General features: G+C 44.8%; 1 protein-coding gene and 1 pseudogene across 3 annotated transcripts in view; one reads left to right on the top strand and one right to left on the bottom strand.

The window, feature by feature from the left end:
• The window catches only part of WAPL (WAPL cohesin release factor), an 84115-nt gene extending 74973 nt beyond the window's left edge, over positions 1-9142 (bottom strand). Inside the window, exons 1-2 of one of the 2 annotated variants that reach the window (XM_080823586.1) lie at positions 8679-9142; positions 5215-5735 (exon numbers count right to left, since the gene is read on the bottom strand). In XM_080823586.1, coding sequence (XP_080679712.1) covers positions 5215-5713 — 499 coding nt within the window. In that variant the 5' untranslated portion in view covers positions 5714-5735; positions 8679-9142. The remainder of the gene's footprint in view (positions 1-5214; positions 5736-8678) is intronic. The other variant, XM_080823587.1, reaches the window with a different exon arrangement.
• A 345-nt stretch (positions 9143-9487) lies between these two features.
• LOC308355014 (regucalcin-like) overlaps positions 9488-21174 on the top strand; it is a 53294-nt pseudogene continuing 41607 nt past the window's right edge. The window contains exon 1 of the transcript in view: positions 9488-9603. The product of the transcript in view is annotated as a regucalcin-like (transcript). The remainder of the gene's footprint in view (positions 9604-21174) is intronic.

Here is a 21174-nt window from a genome sequence, read left to right as displayed (position 1 = left end):
TCATTCATGAAAAGAACACTGTGGATGTCGTTCAGATCTTCTACTAGGAACTCAAATTATTCACTGAACTGTGCTTTACCCTCTATAAAATGGAAATAAAGCCTGGCTTACATAGTTGTGATTAAGGGTCAACTGATATATAAAGGGCTCAAAATAAAGTAGGAGCTAAATAAATAATAGGTCTCTTATCTACTTCTCTTAAAAGAATTTTAGGTGCACCTGGGTGGCTCAGATGGTTAAACATCTACCTTTGGCTTGGGTCATGATTTCCAGGTCCTGGGACTGAGCCCCATGTCAGGCTCTCAGCTCAGCAGAGTCTGCTTCTTGTCCTTCTCCCACCCTGCTTGTGCTCTCTCTCTCAAAGGAATAAATAAAATATTTGAAAAACAGAATTTTAGGTACGACTTAAATATATTCTAAACAAATATATTCAGTACCTAAACAAAAGCTAGGAACTGTTTGTGATACTATACTTTCAGAATTCTTTAATAATCCTCATTAGACACCTATACTTTATCCAATAAGCAGATGAAAATCTCATCTCACTTCACGAGTTCCTGGCCTACTTTAAGCTTTCAGGAATAGAATAATGCATTCCTTTCTAAAAATCATCTTCAGTTCCAAATCAAAGTTCTTAAATTCCTGACAATAACATCCATCTAACATACAAACACTCAGTACAGCTTTAAGCAAATAGAAAAAAAAAATGTATTGGCTACGAAACCAGTCATGCAAATTAAGAGCCTATGCAGTAGTTATCTCAATATTTGGCAGGATGTGTAGACTGAATCCCAGCTGGCTGGCAAGGAAAGTGTGCCAAGTAGAAATATAAGTCTTTGCATACTTTATTCTAGAGTCCTGATTAAAAACCTGTAGCAGAAAGCACAAAGATGGAAAATGGAAACAGCCTCCTACAAAAGGCAAGAGAAGCCTTCTTGTGACCCTAACACACACAGCCCTGGATTCCACACTTTAAAGAACATTCCACTACCTCATAATTATAAGGGCAAACCTTTAGGTCCTGCTAAGGGCCTTTTTTAAGCAGCACACCTGTTTGAAAACTCACTTTAATAGCAATCACAACTTAAGTATTTGCGTATAAAACACAAGTCCTGAATCTGCATTGAAATAATCCAGGGAGGGGCACCTAGGTGGCTCAGAGGGTTGGGCCTCTGCCTTCAGCTCCGGTAACGGTTTCAGGGTCTCAGGGAGCCCCGCATCCAGCTCTCTGCTCAGCAGGGAGCCTGCTTCCCCCCCCTCTCTCTGCCTGCCTCTCTGCCTACTTGTGATTTCTGTCTGTCAAATAAATAAATAAAATCTTTTAAAAAATAAAATAAAATAAAAATAATAATCCAGGGAGGGGTGCCTGGGTGGCTCAGCTAGTTAAGCATCTGCCTTTGGCTTGGGTCATGATCTCAGGGTCCTGAAATGGAGGCCCAGGTCAGGCTCCCTGCTCAGCAGGGGCTTCTCTTCTCTCCCTTTGGTGGGTGGGTGCTCACTCTCTCTCCCTAATAAGTAAAATCTTTAAAAAATAACAAAAATAAAAATAATAATCCAGGAAGGAAGGCCTAGATAGTTCAGTAGGTTAAGTGTCTGACTCCTGGGGGCGCCTGGGCGGCTCAGAGGGTTAAAGCCTCTGCCTTTGGCTCAGGTCATGACCCCAGGGTCCTGGGATTGAGCCCCACATTGGGCTCTCTGCTCTGTGAGGAGCCTGCTTCCTCTTCTCTGTGCCTGCCTCTCTGCCTACTTGTGATCTCTGTCAAATAAATAAATAAAATCTTAAAAAAAAAAAAAAGTGTCTGACTTGATTTCAGCTCAGGTTATCTCAGTGTCATGAATCAAACCCCACATCAGACTCCGTGCTCAGCAGGGAGTCTGCTTCTCTCCCTATCACCCTTCCCACCCCCTCTCCCAAATAAATATATAAATCTTTAAAATAAACCAGGGAATAGAGGATGGAAAGTAGATTGAGTGTGGAGCAAATGGGGCATGGAGAGACAGAGGAAGAGGGAGAAGCAGACTCCCCACTGAACACCGAGCCCAACCTGGGGCTCCATCTCAGGATCCTGAGATCATTACCTGGGCCAAAGGCAGAACCTTAACCTATTGAGCCACCCAGATGCCCTCAAGTTTTCTGTTTTTAAATGAAAAGTTAGGACACTGGGCACCTGAGTGCCTCCATCGTTGGGCATTTGCCTTTAGCTCAAGTCATGATCCTGGGGTCCTCGGATCGAGTCCCACGTCAGACTCCCTGCTCAGCAGGGAGCCTGCTTCTCCCTTTCCCACTCCCCCTGCTTGTGTTCCCTCTCTGTCTATGTTAAATAAATAAATAAAATCTTTTTGGAAAAAAAAAAAAAGAAAAAGAAAAGTTAGGACATTTGAGCAACTCAACCATTCCTTGCAGTTCTCATTCAGTCTGTAATCTTGCTTCTAGTTGTCTTTCCCATCAAACCTCTATTTGGGAAACGGCAACAATAATACATTTCATCATGACCTCATTCTGCATTTCCTCTCCAAATAAGCCACAGTTTTTAAAAGTACTCCCTGGTATGAAATATCATAATATATATATGAAAAAATTTTACCAGTAGCTAAAAAATTAACCACATATTCCCCTACAGAGAAATATATGCACCTTAAACTCAATGCTAAGAGAAATGATACGGTAAATCTGAACCCTTTTCACCAATGTGATATAATTCTACAGTGAAAATGGTCTGAATTCCATGGGAAGGAATTTAGCTAGTATGCTTTGAACAAACTTTATCACAAAATTTCTCAAAGGCTCTTGAATAAAATGACCTGCAAGGGAGTTCTGAGACATTACATGCACAGTTTTATCTTGAGTCCAAAATTTTACCATTCTCAAGGATCTTTAATTCAAAAAAGGCTAGGAACCACTTTAGATTTATAAAGACTCCCTTTATCAATAATTTAAGTTTGGGTTTCTAAACTTCAAATAAAACCAAAGGCTTGTTCAAGGACAGTAAAGACAATAACAATCTGACAGACACAGTAAGAGTAGAGTCTAGAAACAGGGAAATGCCCAAATGTTAGAGGGTAGGAGCAAAGAAAAGGAAGGTCATAATGTACACAAGTATTTCCAAAACTATAATCAACTTATAAACATACAAACCTATAAATGGTTTTTAAGAACTTAGAATAAGACTACCGTAAGAACTAAAAGCATTCCTTCAAAGTTCCCTTCTAACCCTACAGGGGGCTGCCAGGGTTGCGGCAGCTCTGAGTGGTCAAAGGAAAAGAGAGGGAAAAAAAATATTCATAGAGCTACCCCATGCCCTTTCCACTAAGAATACCTCGTGAAGAAGGAAGAGGGACAAGATGTTCTTAAACATCTATTTATCTGTATTTTAGTACACATTTTCTCCTCATGAAACCATTATAATGTTGTCTGGGCTTCCAGTCAGTCCACAGTATCAGCAGCAGGACTACAATTTAGCTGTATCAGACTGGGAAGCTAATATCTCATTTCTACAGAAAACTGTTTCCAGTTCCCACCTAACAACTTCATATGGTGGTATGGACAGATACACAGACCTAACATCAGCAAAACTATATAAGCAACTGCCATCTGTGTACATTTAATTTCTAAGTTCGTATTGTCCCTCTACCTAAACATTCATCCTGCCGTTATCCTCTCCCTGACAGTGACGCCCTGCTCTCAAAAAGACAGCACCTGGGAAAGCTGTGTCTGCCTTCCTTGACCAGTTTTGTCACTTCCTCAGCCTCATCTTCCTTCCTCCAGGCTATGTGACCCACACGGTGGATGAACTATCAGAGGACAAGACACAGCAGTAAGAACAATGGATAACTGAAGTGGAACAGCACTCCCACAGCCACAGTGGAGGGCACACAGTATGTGCTCAACGTGTTAAAAATCGATAAGCGAATCTCACTCCAGTTGTGCCACTACCCAACCTTGGATAGTCAATTGATCTCTCTGATCGAGCCTCATCTATGAAGTAAGTAGACCTGAGTTAGTTTATTTTGGTTTAACAGTCCTATGATTATGTTTTTAGGAGCTGACCTGAGAAACAGTTTTTAAGCTGTTTTTTTAATGAAAGTTTATCCCAACCTTAAGTTTTAAACGATGCTTCAGAAGAAAATGTGGGCAAAGCCTAAGGACAGCCAAATCAGAATTAACCGGGAGAATCAAGGGAATGACAATAACAGCTGGCTCGTTCTCTCATCCAAGGGTGGAAAAAAAGAATGAAAAATGTTCAGCATTTTTAGTAAAACTATGCAAGGCAAAGTCTTTTATTATACTGTTCTGAGGCACTTATATTAAGCCTCAAGGACAAACTCTTAAGAATTCAGTACTAGGAAAAGTTTTATCTTTACTTCCTTTCAAAGTATGAGATCTGTATAATCTTTTGTATCCCCAAACTTTGCCAGAAGTTGAAATGTAAGGTCTATTTTCAACTACAGTGCCATCCATCCTTTTCCTATTGCTAATAAAGCAAGCATGCTCTCTCCTGCTACCTCCAATCTCAGTTCTTTGGTCTTTTAATTAATTGTACTTTTACCACTTACTCTAAATCTCTAATATTTTACAAAAGGACTAGGGGTAAAAAGGACAAAATATATTGTTTTCTGAATGAATACTAGATGCCAGATTTACAAATTAACACCTTAAAAATACAACTGGTTTTGTGGATTAAAATCTATTAATACAAGTTGCTAACCAGACTCCAAACAAATCTCAAATTGCAATGAAGTTCAATTCTTCAATGTTTCCACAATACCTCCTTAACCTTTCTAAACTAGTTTTGAAGGAAAGCCTAACACTCCTAAACTTAATCCTCAGTGTAAATGCTCATCCAATTTCCATTATCAGTAACAATACAAATCCTCCACAGTAAAAGAAATGAGATACTGTGTGATGCTAACCCAACAAAAAGAGATGTTTCTTGCTGGAAATGGGAGTTACGGATGTTAAGAAAAACTGTTCCCAAAATGCACCATGAGTAACAGCCTGGAAACATTAATATCCAAGTTGCTTAAGTAAAACTTCAACGCCCAACTGGTTTCTTTAAAGTTCTTAAGTCTCTTCTACAAAATTACCTATAGTCCCCATTAACCACAAATGCACAAAGAAAACACAAGAAGCATAGTATTTTAGAATTCAAAGCATTTAACTAAGTGCTTTACACAAAGCTCTTCTGGCTCAGAATAAAGAAATTCAAAACTTACCTGAAGTCATTAATTTAGCACAGCTACTTTTGCTTGCATCATCTTCTAAGATTCGGTTTGTGCTCTTTTCTTTCCCAACCAAAGTTTCTTCCAAATGTAAGCATTTATCAGATACAACACTGTCTTCACCCACTGCATGACTAATTTTGCTATTAGCTTCAAGTACAGAAGTGACCTCTTCCAGCTGAGCAGCTTCACTAGATTCTGAATAAGTGGAACCCTTACCCTGGGCTAAATTCTTTGAAGAAACTGGTAGAGACTCATCATCACTATCAAATCCAAAAGGATCTCCAGTATTTTCTTCTTCCACTTTGGGTTTCTTCGGAATTTCTTGGATATCTGGTTTTAAATTGGGCCTCTTCTGCCCTAATTTAGCCATAAATGTGGTCTCTCCCCATTTTGTGCTAAGGGTGGTCCGTTTGTTGGAAAAGACTTCATCAAATTTTGAACTGCCATTTCCTCCTTTCCTACTGTATGTTTTCCCAAATCTGGATGTCATTTTGACACCTGTTTCATATTCTCTGTGGAAAAAAAAAAAGTAAGAATATATATAATCACCAAATACCTAACAAATGTTAACACTGAATATAAAAATAAGAACCAGGGATTCTCCCCATGGGGCTTTTCAAAACTTAAGATACAAACCTGTAAAAATGGTTAAATACATATGGGGAGGGCGCATAAAGAAAGGGGTTCATTTTTTATTCTACAGATTTCCAGATCTCAATTTCCTTATTTCAGTGAGTACATATTCACAAACTACTTACAAAGTAAGCAAGTATAAAAACTAATAACCAACTTATCCCCAAAACCAACTTAAGAGCAGAACATCAATTTTTTTAGGTTTCAAATGAATTTATGCACTATCCTTATAAATACAAGTTACCTTTACAAAAATAATCTGAATAGGTTATTACTCCTAATATAAATTCTTAAACACAAAATGTTGATTTTTTTCAGGATCTCAGAAATATCAAATAATTGACTAAATTAGGTCTTTGAAACTTCAGAGCATTTATTCAACTGAAGGGGAAAAAGTCAGAAAAATGGTACTATTTTCTCACGTATTAGACTCTACAGCCTTTTTTTTTTTTTTAAGATTTTATTTATTTGACAGAGAGAAAGATCACAAGTAGGCAGAGAGGCAGGCAGGGGGAGAAGCAGGCTCCCTGCCGAGCGGAGAGCCTAATGTGGGGCTTGATCCCAGAACCCTGAGACCATGACCTGAGCCGAAAGCAGAGGCTTAACCCACTGAGCCACCGAGGCACCCCAGAACCTATAGCTTTTAAAACAATCTTAAAGGTTCTGATTCTTGGTCTAATGTCAGTTGAACTGTGACTTGACAAATATTCCCTAGTTGGTCATCTTCCTACGCACAAGAAACCATACTTATTCTATCTTCTTTGTCCCTATAGTGCTGTGCTCCTTTGCTGAGTTACGTTTTCCTGAAGCTGGTGAACTCCAGCATACTAGACTGCTCTGATTATTAAACGAAGCAAAAGAAACATCTAACTTTATTTTCCTCTCTGCTTTATAAAAGATAAATGCACTCATCTGATGTGCCTACATAATAACTACTATGAGAAAAAAAACTTAGGACAGAAATCAGGAATAAAACGTTTTTAAAGCAAATTACAGTCCTTTTTAAACACTATCAATTCTTATCCATTTCTTACACTTTAACCTTCTAAAGTTTAAATATCGATATATCAAATATATCTAGAAATAAAGAAATGTCTAGAATTTGAAAAGAAAATCTTTGTATCTTGAAATTTAAAATACAGCAACTGGAAAGACATTTGTCTTCTACTTTTGAATACGTTTTGGTCTATATTTTAAACACATTTTCCTCTACTAACTTAAATTCTTGAAACTTACATCACTATAAACTTAGTTTTATATATATCCAGTAGAGGATTTTCCTCTCATTTTTGGTTAGAAACCAATTCTAATTTGACAAAGTAACTATTTGGTCATCATACAGCTCTCCATTAAGAGAAAATAGTGTGAAGACCTTTTAATATGACAGAAAACCTTTTCCTGAGATCTATTTCCCATCTACTCTAGATTTACACTAAAGAATCATTCTTTCCCGCTGCATACAGCCTAAACAAAACTAAGTATATCTGGCAGCTCTAAGAACAGAATAAAGTCATTTCATTCCTCCAAGAATATAAAGCCTTGATCCACACACCTACATTTACACATACACCAACAAAGCTGGAACATTTTGTATACAATTACATCGTAGCGATCACCTAAAAATGTCAACTAAAGGCCAAACCAAAAATCTAGACTTGAACTCCTTTGGGCCCTGGAGGAAAACCGTCCTGGAACCACAGAGCATTCACTGTTTCAAGTTGAAAGTCTGCAAACACTTGATATAAAGGAGTTAACTATACTAAGCAATAAGAAAATAATGCTTATGTTTTTTAAGAGTCCAGGTCTCTTGTAAATATATACTAAAATACTACTGAAATAACGTCAACAATTCTCTAGCTTTAAAGGATGTGGAACAGAAAGCATGCGGATGAGAAACATTTGGTTAAGAATAACTACTGAATCTGAACGACTAATACACGGGTGCTCATTACATAATACCCCCTACTTTTGACTTCCTTTAGAGTTTTCCATGTCTTTTTGGAAAAGTCACTAAACAGACAACTGTGATGGCATTATCTACGCCTAGGGTGTAAAGTAGGTATAAATTCAAATAAGTGGGCAGGCACAGTTGACATTATATTTTAAGTATATCTCAAGTACACAGGCTGTCTTGTTCAGGTTTCAAACTCCAAAGACTTTCCTAACGAAAAAGTAAAGAATGATTCACAACTAAGTCTTTTTCGGTCGTTGGGCCCTTGCTTCTGCCCAAAGCCAGGTCGAATTTTCAGGAAAGTGCGCTGGGATGAAAAGTCCACACACTTAACCCTCAACCAAGTGCAGCGTCTTTAGGATCCCCAAGGGCTTAGAGGCTTCCACTAAGAAGTGAAAGCCGGAAAGGGCGAAGCTAACCACCCAGAAATCCTCACCTGGGGGCGGTCGGTGCACGGGAGATAGCGGGGAGAGGCGGCCCCCTCCGGCTGGAAGCTCACGCAACTTTTCTCCTCCCCACCCCCACCGCCAGGAACTGGATGTAGCTTCCGACGCCCCGGAAGCCTCTGCCACTGAATCCCCAAGGCAGTGTAAGGCCTAGGTGGCGGCCAGGGGCGGAGAAAAGACGGCGAAAGATTCAGGGCTGAAACCAACGCACTTGACCGCGCTTGGGGAGGGAAGTAAATCAGAAGCCGCCCGGAAGGAACTCAGAAAAAGGAAAAATAAGAGGAAAAAGAGAGTTCCTCATGTCGTTTCCCTGCCCAACTTCCTCAGAGGCTGTGTGGGTGAGACAGCGAGACTTCCAGACCCCTACCTCCCCCACCCTCCCTGACTCGCTCCGGGCCTAGGCAGCCGCCCGAGACCTCACTTACCCTCGGCGCCTGGCGGGTGCTTTGGCCTCGGGCCGCCTCCGCCTCTCCTGCTCCCAACGGCCCACGGACGGGCGCGGGAGCCCCGCGCGGGAGAACAGGGGCGACTTGTGCGCGAAGAGAGGCAAGGGGTTCCGCACCGTCAGAACCCGCGACTCCGCTCTGGGTAAATAGGAAACCCGGTGGAGGAGGGGGGAGGAGCGGCGGCACCGCAACTTCCCTCCCCGCCTTGAGCGCCACCGGCCGGGCCCGGGCCTAGGCCTCCCTGGCCGCCGCCGCTGGAGCCGGTACCGGAGCCCGCTACGTGCCCCCGCTAGGCCGCCGCCGCCTCCTGCGCCGCCGCTTCCGTCGGTGAATGGTCAGCGCTGGAGTTTGAACAGGGCCCTGAACCATCTCAACGCCATTTGCGCTCCCGGCCCCCACCTCCTTCCTCCAACAGCCGCTCGCTCCGTCACTCCGCTTCCCACAGGCCCCGCGCGGCCGTCCGACCCCACAGCCAATCGCGCGGCAGCTTACTCAAACCGCCGCGCAGGCGCCGCTCCCCGCATGCTCCGGCGCCCGCCATTGGTCCGGCCGCGGCGCCCGACGGGAGTTGTAGTCCCGGTCCGCGAGGTCCCTATACTCGGAGCGGGGCGCGGGAGCGGGTGGCGGGAGGAACGGCAGTGGCGGGTCTGACCCGCCCGGGTTCGGGAGCCAGTTTCAGCTCCCGGCCCTGCTGGGAGACCCAGGTGCTGCGGGGGAGGGCCGGGGGCTCAGTGCAGGCAGCTGTGTCAATCGTTTCCCCCCCAGGGACACGCCGGTGTCTAGGGAGGATGGGTTGTGCAGCTGCGCCAGGCCTGCTGGGGCCGCGGCCCGGGAGCGGGGAGGCGGGGAGCTGGCGGCTCGGAACCGCCCTCAGCCCGGCCTGGCGGATGCTGGCCCAGCGCAGGTAACGACTGTGGGAACTGGGAAGCCCGGAGCGCTGGGCACGTAACGCCGCGAGTGATGTCGGCTCCAGCCCTTAAACGCTCCCCCTCGGACTCCTCGGCCCGTACGTTCATAGTTCTCGGGTCTCTCCCGCACCCGTTAAAAGTGACCCCGAGAATACTGGCTGATGTTAAGGAATTATCGTTAACCTTGTTGGGTGTGATAACGATAATGTGGTTATGTAAGAACTGATAATTAAAAAAAAAAAAAGACTAAAGTTTTGATGGGTAAAATGATTTCGAGTCTGGTATTTACTTGAAAGTAACTCCTACAAATACCGGGCAAAGGGGAATAAAACAAACCAACGGGGTGTTTTTCCGTTGTTGCGTGATACGTACACAAGGGCTCATTATTCCAGGCTCTCTAATGTTTCTGAAATTTTCCATAATGAAAAGTTCAGAGAAATGAACCAGTGATTGCCTCTGGGGAGGACAGGGTGGTGGGAGATGAAAGGGGGAAAGAGTTTTTTACAGTGTACGCTCTTTTGTGCTGTTTCGGTTCTTTTTCCAGATCAATGTATTACCTATTCAGAAAGTTGGAAATTTGGGGGTTTTCTGTATTTCTTTTAAAGCTTCAGTGGGAAAACAGCGTTCTAAAAAGTAGTGCAATCAGTTTGTGTTAAGAGGTACGTGATTCAAAAAAAAAAAAAAAAAGAGGTACGTGATTCATCTGGCCCGGACAGCCCTGTTGTTGGGTGGGTGGTTAATGGAGATACACCTGGGAAATTAGAAAACTAATTGGTTCTAGTGAAAACCCCGCCTCTTCTTCCACAAAAGGATAATTTGCTTTAAATGCGCCCAGAAGTTACCAAATTCCTCCAATATATTCAGGAAACTCCGAATAAAGAAAAAAATAGTTCAGAGATTCTTCAGCCCTTCCCAATGGCAAGTTAAGGTGGATTTTAGCAGGCTGACTTGTTTGACTTTTGCAATACTGCTTACAAAATTTATATTCTGACATTTACAATTTCCCAAATATCACAACAGTACTTTCTCTTGATTATTTAAAAATAAATCAACTTTTGGGGCGCCTGGGTGGCTCAGTGGGTTAAGGCCTCTGCCTTCGGCTCGGGTCATGATCCCAGGGTCCTGGGATCGAGCCCCACATCGGGCTCTCTGCTCCGTGGAGAGCCTGCTTTCTCCTCTCTCTCTGCCTACTTGTGATCTCTGTCAAATGAATAAATAAAATCTTTAAAAAAAAAAATAAATAAATAAATAAATAAATCAACTTTTGATAGCCTTTGTGACGGGAAGTTATAACAGGTATGCGTATTCGACTGTGGGCAGCATATGCATGACTTGTATTTGGGTCAGTTTTGTCTTTTTAAAAAAAATCAGCATAGGATCTTATTTTATCAGTTTGTTTAGAGATTGCCAGCAGAGCAGAGGTGCTAGCTGCACTTACTATAATTATTTAGATGACAGAGTGGTGGGTGCTAATTAAGGGGTAATTATCATCAGAGGCAAAGGCTAAGATCAAAAAGCCGAAAGTGGTGGAGAGACAATTGCAGGATCTTCCTGCAGAAGTGGTGCTGTGAACCCACCTGGACCAAAGGATGTATTCTTTATGACCTGGCCTGGTTACTTGGCTGGGTCCGTGACTCTGCATGAGGCTTAAGTAGAAGAGTTAATTTTTTATAGACAGAGACAATCCATGGAACCCATTTAGGGGCTTTTTGTGCAGTAACTGTGTTTGCGTAGCATTAAATTCTTGCCACTCAAAAGAGTGATCCCAGGTCAGCAGCATGGCATAATCTGGAAGCTTGTTGGGAATACAGAATTCCTGTCCCCAACTCCACTGAATCAGAATTGGTGCTCTTAACAGGATTCCCCGGTAACTGGTCCACACAGTAAAGGTGGACAAGCCCTATTTTTTCAAGGATACCTATAGGTATATCTAAACTCTAATCTTTTTTGTTAAGATGGGAAGGAAGGAAGAGACCATTAAGAACCTATTATACAACAGATAGGATGCCAGGCTCTTCATTTGCATCCCTGCTTGTTATCCCTGTTTTACAGGTGAGGAAATTGAGAGGTTGACATTTGCTCAAGGTATGGTAACTAATGAGGAAGTCATACATTTTCCTTTTATTTTTTTAAGATTTTATTTGTCAGCAAGAGAGCACACAAGCTGAGGAAGTGGCAGGCAGAGGGACAAGCAGGCTCCCCGCTGAGCAAGGACCCCACCCCCACCCCCGTTCCCATGCAGGGATCCATCCCAGGACCCCAGGATCATGACCTGAGGTGAAAGCAGATGCTCAACCAACTGAGCCACCCAGCCGTCCCCAAACATTTTCTGAAACATTGGATACCCGTTATTACTTACAGATACTGTTGAATCGAGTAGAAAATGGTACAGGGTTTGAAAAGTGGAAACAGGGCATGTGGGTTTAGTATGTGGAAGCTTAGTATGTTAATCCTGAACGGAGCTGTGCTGGGGCTCTCTGCTCTCCTCCTTTAGTGCCTCACACTAAAGACTGCCTATTCCAGAGCCCCTCCTGGAGGAAGTTCAGACTGGGCCTTTAGGGAGCTCCATTCAGGTGGACTAGTACTTTGCTTCAGCCCAAAAAAGAAAATCCTGCAAAGAAAACTACTAGAAGAATCTGTCCTGCCATTGTTGTGTTTTTGTTCTAGCCCAAGCACAGGAATTATCAGAACTAGAGTTGCTAAATAGAGCTGTGTAATCTTTTTCTGATAATGGGTAATAAAATGTATCGCAATTTACAGAATTCAGAGAACTAGAAGTCAGAAATTACCACATTGGTTACAGTAAATTTTTCCTTATCTTAGGATGGGGAATAAAATTATAAATCATATACTTGCACATTGTAATGGTGTGTTACAGTGCCCTACAAGATGAGGGTCAGGCCCTGCCCTTACCTCCCTGACACTCCCCAACCCTTCTCTCTTTTCAGTTAATCTATTCCCACCCCACCCCCAGCCTATTTTACTTAAATTATAATACCCAGGGTGCCTGTGTGGCTTAGTTGGTTAGGTTAAGCATCTGCCTTGGGCTCTGGTCAATATCCCCCCAGTCTTGGGATTCAGCACCCATCCCACCCCCACCCTGCCACCGCCACCGGGCTCCCTGCTTAGCGGAGGAGCCTACTTCTCCCTCTCCCTCTGTGCCTCCGCCTGCTTGTGCTCTCAAATAAATAAAAGTCTTTAAAAAATAAAAATAAAAAATTGTAACATTGTAACACCCCAGTCCAAAAATGTTCATTATTTCTACTTTATTTTTCTTCAGGGCATTTATCTCATCTAGTATATCACATGTTTTTGTGTTTATATTATATATTTATCTTCCCTATGAGGGGAGGGATTATTATCTCCTGCTAAAACCTTAGTACATAGAAGAGTGTGTAGCACATAGTAGGTGCTCAACAAATACTTATTTAAATGCTCCCCATTTATTTCCTTCTTTCATGTAAGATTGTACCTTGAAAGGAAAGAGACTTGAAACTGACAATAGTTTCCTATAACTGGTAGCACCATAAATAGTTGACTGGGTTTTCCCAAGGGGGGGAAGAATGCTTTCTGGAGTTATCTTTTGTTCTTGCTTTGGATAGGTTTTCATTCTGAGAATTGAGAAGATGAATATTATTATAATCACAATTACCTTGTTTTCCAGCATAATTGGAATATGTTCTCTGGAGATGGTGACATCTTTGGGGAATAAGCTGCTGTCTAGGTAGTTGAAAGGCAAAGCAAGGAGAATTCCCTGGGGACATGTTGCCTGACAAGGATTGGTACCCAGCAACCTCTAAAACTCTGGCTACCTGACCCTCATCTCCAAACAGCCACTTTCCCCTGGGGCCCTAACCCCTAATGCTCTACGGTATCCTTCCCCCCCTCCCAACAGAAACCCTCCTGGGGCTTCCCATCATCAAGAGTAAGACCCAAAATCATCTTTGTGGCCTATAAGGCCATGGGTGATTGGGTCCCAATACTCCTATCCCTTCCCACCTTACCGAACCTGCCTCTATCTACTGCTAGAACCTGCCAAACCAGCTCCTGCCTTCAGGCCTCTGTTCCCTCGACTTGTCCTGGAGATAAGCACCTGACTCACTCACTCACCTCTTAGGCCTCCACTCAGGTGTCTCCTCAGTAGTGCCTACCCTAACTGTGCTATTTTAGTTAAATCCCTCACCCTGCCAGCGAAGCACTCCATATCCCCTTTCCCTCTTGTTTTTCTTCATGGTAAAATAATAAAAAAATAAAAAACCTATCTTCATTTTTATATTTTCAGGGGATTTTTTTTTTCAGGATATTTCATTTGGCACATAGGAATTTGGAATTTTTTTAATAACTTCCTGGTGGAATTGAAAGATTTGTAAGTAATACAGAAGATCAATCACAAAAATTACCTGAATTTTCCATCCCTCCCTGTATGCACACCTCTTGTAGTATGACTTTGCAGCTCCTTGAAGAATCTGGGCTGTAACTTGTAACTTGGGTTGGCCCAAAGAACATGGCAGAAGAGATACAGCTCTGAGCTTGAGTCTTAACGAAAACTTGAACCATTCCACATTCTCTCTTGGATCCCCGCCTGCACAAGGAGAGCAGGCCTGGGCTAGCCTGCTGGAGGAGGAGAAGCCACATGGAAAAGAGCTGAGGTCATCGTACACCAGTCAACAGCCAGCAGACCCCAAACATGCAAGCCAAGCCAGGATTAGCATAGCCACCTACCCTACCTTCAGCTGCCCACAGATGCCTGTGTGAGCCCACCTGGGGCCAGACCAACTGCCCAGATGACTTTAGACTCATGAGCAATAATAAATAGTTATTATGTTAAGCCTCTGCATTTTGGAGTGGGTTGTTACACTGCATTATTGTGGCAATAGATAATTGATGGTTAATGACCCCTCCTTTGGTTCTCAGCCTCGCAAAAGCCTTCCTGACTATCCTGGCAAACTAGCTCAGCTTCCCAGTCTATAATACCACAGACTAACACATCACTCTCCAAAATGATTTGTTTACTTCTTTGTTATGGGTTTCCCATACTAGACTGTCCTTACATGTAAGGAGAGAGGCCTTGTCCATTTTGTCCCCTGCTGTATGTCCTCAGTACCCAGCACAGTCATGCTCTGTTCTGCTTCATGTCCACTGAGCACTGAAAATGTGGCCAGTCCAAGTAGAGATGTGCTGAAAATATAAAATACACACTGGGGTGCCTGGGTGGCTCAGTCCTTAAACATCTGCCTTCAGCCTGGGTCATGATCCCAGGATCCTGGGATCAAGCCCCTCATTGCATTGGGCTCCCTGCTCTGGGAAGCCTGCTTCTCCCTTACCCACTACCCCTGCTTGCGTTCCCTCTCTCACTGTCTCTCTCTCTTTCTCTCAAATAAATGAATCTTTAAAAAATAATATAACACACTGAATTTTGTACTAAAAGGCTTAGTACAAAAAAAGAACAAAAGTATCTCCATAGTGGCGCCTGGGTGGCTCAGTGGGTTAAAGCCTATGCCTTTGGCTCAGGTCATGATCCCAGGGTCCTGGAATCAGGCTCTCTGCTCAGCGGGGAGCCTGCTTCCTCCTCTCTGTCTGCCTGCCTCTCTGCCTACTTGTGATCTCTGTCTGTCAAATAAATAAATAAAAATCTTTTTTAAAAAAGTATCTCCATAATTATTACACTGATTAAATACTGAAATGATAATATTTTGAATATATCAAGTAGAATACGTTATCAAAATTAATTTTATCTGTTTCTTTTTGCCTTTTTAATTTTTTTTATTTTTTTTTAAGATTTTATTTATTTATTTATTTATTTATTTATTTGACAGAGAGAGAGATCACAAGTAGGCAGAGAGGCAGGCAGAGAGAGAAGGGGAAGCAGGCTCCCCGCTGAGCAGAGAGCCCGACGCGGGGCTCGATTCCAGGACCCTGAGATCATGACCCGAGCCGAAGGCAGAGGCTCAAACCACTGAGCCACCCAGGTGCCCCTCTTTTTGCCTTTTTTAAAGTGGCTATTAGAAAAGCAAGTTTGTAACCTTGACCATAATTCTTTTTTTTTTTTTTAAGATTTTATGTATTTATTTGAGATACAGCGAGAGCGAGAATGAGAGGGAGAACAAACTGGGGGAGCAGCAGGCAGAGGAGGAAGCAGGGTCTCCACTGAGCAGGGAGCCTGATGCAGGGCTTGATTCCAGGACTCCGGGATCATAACCTGAGCTGACGGAAGACACTTAACTGACTGAGCCACCCAGGTACCCTCTTGATTATATTTCTATCAGACAGTTCTGATACAGAATTTCAGTAAATATTTACCAAAGGAAAAGATTTTTTTAAAAGGCTTACTGAGGATGCCTGGGTGACTCAGTTGGTTAGTGTCTGCCTTCAACTAAGGTCATGATCCCAAGGTCCTGGCATAGAGTTCCAAGTCAGGCATCTGGCTCCTTGCTTGGCAGGGAGCCTGCTTCTCTCACTGCCTGTTGTTCCCTTGCTTGTGCTCTCTCTCTGACAAATGATAAATAAATAAATAAATAAATAAATAAATAAATAAAAGGCTTACTGAAAGAAATGACCTATTAAGCCACAAAAAGACATATCAGGGGGCGCCTGGGTGGCTCAGTGGGTTAAAGCCTCTGCCTTCGGCTCTGGTCATGATCTCAGGTCCTGGGATCGAGCCCCGCATCGCATCGGGCTCTCCGCTCAGCAGGGAGCCTGCTTCCTCCTCCTCTCTCTGCTTGCCTCTCTGCCTACTTGTGATCTCTGTCTGTCAAATAAATAAATAAATCTTAAAAAAAAAAGACATATCAGAACCATAAATACATATTACTAAGAGAATGCCAGTTTGAAAAGTCCATGTAGTATATGATGTTTTGCAAAAGGCAACACTGTAGCAGTTGGTGGTTGCCAAGGGCTTGCAGCAGCAAGGGGGGAGTAATGAATAGGTGAAGTGCAGGGGAATTTTTAGGGGGATGAAACGCTTCTGTCTGATACCATAATTGTAGATACATGATATACATTTGTCAAAACCCATAGAAGTGTACAAGACAAAGAATGAAGCCTAATGTAAACTATGGACTTTAGTTAATACATCATTTTGAGGGGCGCCCGGGTAGCTCAGTGGGTTAAAGCTTCAGGGTCCTGGGATCAAGCCCGGCATCCCGGCATCGCTCAGCAGGGAGCCTGCTTCCTCCTCTCTCTGCCTGCTTCTCTGCCTACTTGTGATCTCCGTCTGACAAATAAATAAAATCTTTTAAAAAAAATACATCATTTTGATTCACTGACTATAGCAAATATACCACACCAATTCAAGATAGTAATAATAAACTATGGGAAGGGGAGGGAAGTATACGGGAATTCTCTGTATTACATGCTCAATTTTTCTGCGAGCATAAAACTATTATTTTTTAAAATTCTATTTTTAAAATTCATTTTAAAAAAGGAATTCACCCTTGCACAGCTACCAAAATGATTTAAAACATAAATTTAACACACCACTTTCCTCTTTTAAAAAAAATTCGGTGTCTACCAGTATAAGTTCACAACCACTGGGATTGGCTTTGGTGTTTGTAGTTGTTGCCACTTTACCTCTCCCCATTTTCCAATTCATCTCCTCTCCAGCTAAACCAGACTAACCAATGGTCTCAGGCCTCTACTGCCTGGCTCATGCAGCCCCTCAACCTAGAAAATCTTCTCCCTCCCCACTTGTGGAACCCAGTGAATCATCCACCCTTGCATACAGTCAGTCATCCTCTATTCCTTGTTTCTATCAATTCTAAATTAAAAGTAGATACAGAGGCTCCTGGGTGGCTCAGTTGGTCAAGCATCTGCCTTCAGCTCAGGTCATGATTCCGGGGTCCTGGAATGGAGCCCTATGTTGGGCTCACTGCTTGGCCCAGAGCCTACTTCTCCCTCTGCCTCTCCTTCTGCCACTCCGTTCACCCCCAGCACATGCTCACACTCGTGTATGCGCTCTCTCCCTCTCTCTCTCAAATAAATAAAATCTTTTCTAAAATAAATAAATAAAAGTAGATACAGAAAACTGGGCATATGGAGGTTGGGTCATATTGGAGCTCTGTGCCTCTTTCTAAATAAGTTTGGAAAATGGATATGGAAAAGTTGAAAAAGAAGTCTGATAGCCACACACAGGCTAGGGATTGATATCCTTGAGATGGAAACAGTAGGAGCAGAACAAGGCTATTTAATGTCAGTGAAGATCCCTTGGGCTCATCTCCCAGGCAAGAGGTGGTGGGATACCATGCTGGGAGCATGATCCATCCCAGCAGTAAGGTGGTGTTAGCTGACTGCCTGTCTCCAGTGATAGGAGACAGGCCGCTGGGCTGTCACCTGCTCTGAAAGCCAATCTGCCCCTCACTGCCTCTCACTGAAGCCAGGATGCCAGGGTGAGTCAATTTCAAGTATTTCACTTCCAGGCCAGATGACAGCATGGCAGTGAGAGCTCTCTCTCCGCCTTCATACACTGGAGCCTCAGCAGAATGTGTGAGAAGGCTTCTGGGTGCTGAGTTTACAATGCAGATTTCTCCACATCTCCTCCTTTCCAGAAATGTTCTATTTCTTTCATTTTTTTATTTTACTTTATCATTATTGGATTTTAAGTAGGCTCCACACTGGGCTCTAACACAGGGGTTGAACTCACAACCCTGAGATTAAGAGTCAGCCGCTTAACCAAATGTGCCACCCAGGCATCCCAGGAATGTTCTATTTCTGACCACTCTGCCAATGGGAAACTTATGGAATACTGAGCAAAGATAAATGACTCGCCCAAGATCATTCAGCTACTTAACAGGTGACTGTTTTTCTCCATAGGTCACAGGCATGAAGCATATGTTACCCTGGGTCTTTGACATTGCACCAGGTAGAGGAATCCTATTATTTTGCTGTCCTTTGCAGCCCGAGGACATCCAGGCCTGGCTGGCGGAGTAAAGGTTCTGTTTGAGTGCTCAGGGGTGTTTAGAGGAAGAGACCAGGTTGGAGTCAGAATGGTCTAGTGCCTGCAGGGAATGTGTAACGAACCTGGGAGATCATGTATCTTGTGAGCACTGAGGGTAGAGGGGCAGGGCAGATGGGTGTTTACAAAGCCAGAGGTATGTACTAATCCGGGGCCAAAGCACCTTGTCCTAACCAGGTGCTGTACAATCTCTTCCCACCCTGTCCATTGGGTCCTCTGACAGCATCCAGATGCTGTCCAGAGCAGTGATCTTCTACTATAAGCTGTTCTTCCTCCCTTATCTGTATCACTCAGCTGGGCCAGGGAATCCACAACTGGCACCTGGGGCAGAGAAAATGCAGGAATTGGGATTTTAAAGAAATGCTTAGGAATAACCTGGGCTGGCATTTCTTCAGGTGACAACTCCCGCCTTTGGGTGGGTGAGAGGGTAAACCTCTCCCTCTCAGTAAACCTCCCCCTCTGTATATCCCCCCCGCCCCCGCTGGCCCATAGTTTGGGCGACTGGGCAGCTCTGAAAATTCCCTGGGCTGAGGGGCCTCTCCCAGGGGAAGGGGAAAGAATTCCTTCCTTTGTGTGACTTGCTTCATTATGTATGAGTGTCGCTGGCTCCCATGGTTGAAAAATGATCGTTCCTTTATTGGGTTTTCCCAGCTTGAGGCAAAAGCTTTTGGAAGACCAGGCTGTGCCTGGGAGGATTTAGTGGATTAAAGAATACTGAAGTTGGGGAATTGTGGGGACCTGGCTGCATTCCAGGAGCACAATGGTGCCTCGGTCACCTCCGTAACCCTCCCCGGCACACACGGTTCCCGTGGCACATGGAGTCAGACCTGTACCATTGGGACTCCAAATCCCGTGAGGGCACATGCCCCATTTTGCTGTCACCCGCAATGACTGCTGGAGAATACATGATGTCCCCGCGCTAGAAAGAGCAACTTGATGCCTTGTGTCGTCACAGCTTACTAACTCCATGTGAAGGGCTTCGAACAGTGCATGGCCGAGTCTCAGCCCTCCCGAAGTGACCGCAGGTACTATTATCATCGCTAGCAGCCGGGCTGGGTAAGGAATCCGACTTGATAACATTTTGGCAATAACCCTGACAAACTATCGAATGTGGACAGGGAAACTCACGCCAAGACTTTTGAAAAGAACCGGCTACGACACCCCTCTGGGTCCTCCGCAGGCGCGGTAGCCGAGCATGTTATGCTCAGGCCGACCGGCCAGAGACACCCAACCTCTCGGTGGTCAGGGCTACCCCAAGACACCCGGAACCCTAGCGGCCGCTTGGCGGTGGAACTGCGGTCGAGGCTCCAGCCCCGCAGGACTACAGCCTAGGAGGACCTGGGCGGGGCCTGGCCTTCGCTCCTCCCGAGCGCGGCCCAGTCCGCTCTCCACCTGCGACCTGGATTCCTCAGTGCCAGGCGGGGGGCGGAAGGCAGTGCAGCCGGGACCCTCAGTCTGGACGGTGCAAATAAAGGTCTCTCTTTGGGAAAACTTCTCCAAATCCTGGAATCCGTGCACAAAGCAGTCTTTTTAAAGCGAGTAGCCGGGGCTGTGTAATAATTTACCCGCGTTTGTCTACGCCCACCTGCCTGTGTCTTTTAGACCGACAAATGTTTACCCTGTTCCCACCCAAGTCAAATGCCGGTTTGTTTATTAATCCCAGAGGTTTCAGCCGCCTTTCAGTCAGACAACCCGGCCCCGAAGGAAGCTTCGAGACATCAACATTTCAAATGAAAGAGCTCGGGAGTTGTGGGGGTGGGGAGCGGAGTGGGGGCAGGTGCCTTCTACAGCTTCTACCCGGGGCTCCACTTTGCCTGGGGGCGGGACCTGATATTTACAAGACAGAAGGCTCTGCTTGGGGCCGCCTTTGTTGTGCGGATGACCTCGCGGGCACTTCCTAGACTGATCGATGGCCCGGGGACTAAGCGGGGCTGTCCGGCCTCGGCCCAGGGAGCGGAAGTGAAGCGTTGAGCAAAGGCCGGTCCAAGAGCAGCACCCGCTCAAGAGCGCGAGGGGGCTGCCTTCCCCCGAGCGCAACCGCTCTGCTGTCCCGCGCGGTGCTCTAGAGTCGTTGGGGAACCTCTAGTGGCGGCGGGATTGGCCCGTCCACCCCCGCCTGGGCTTTGATCTCTTTATCTGAGATGTCTGAGTCCAAAAGGGTTTGGCCAACCCTGCGCCTGCCCCGATGGTGTGGACACGCGGCACCGTCGCGCCTCCCGCCTTCTGAGTCCTATCGGGGTGCGGCCTGTGAAGCTCCCGGAAGGAAGTGTGGGCGCCAACCCGCGGTCAGGAGCCTGAGGCCACCTCGTGGCGCCTCACGAGCTGTAGTGCCCACCCAGCCAGGCCTCGCGCTACCGAGCCTTTGCTGCCAGGTGCACGATTCTGCCGGTCTTTGCGGCGCTCAGGTCTCCCGCGCTCACTAATGCATTGCTTCCTCTGTCTTGCTGAAGCTGACATACACAACCAACCTCAGGCTTCGGAGACCGGAACCTCTTCTCCGCCCCCAAATTCCTTGGTTACCCCTAATAGCACTCTACGATGAAGTTGTAATCGCACCTATAATAGCTGTGCGCCCTTGGCTTCCCCAGGCCTTGGCTTCCCTCTGTCCAGGACCCAG

This window comes from Martes martes (genome assembly GCF_963455335.1).
Source record: "Martes martes genome assembly, chromosome: 14".
In the NCBI taxonomy this organism is placed as follows: Eukaryota; Metazoa; Chordata; class Mammalia; order Carnivora; family Mustelidae; genus Martes; species Martes martes.
Note: the sequence above shows the minus strand (reverse complement) of the source record. Positions and strands in the feature narration are given on the sequence as shown.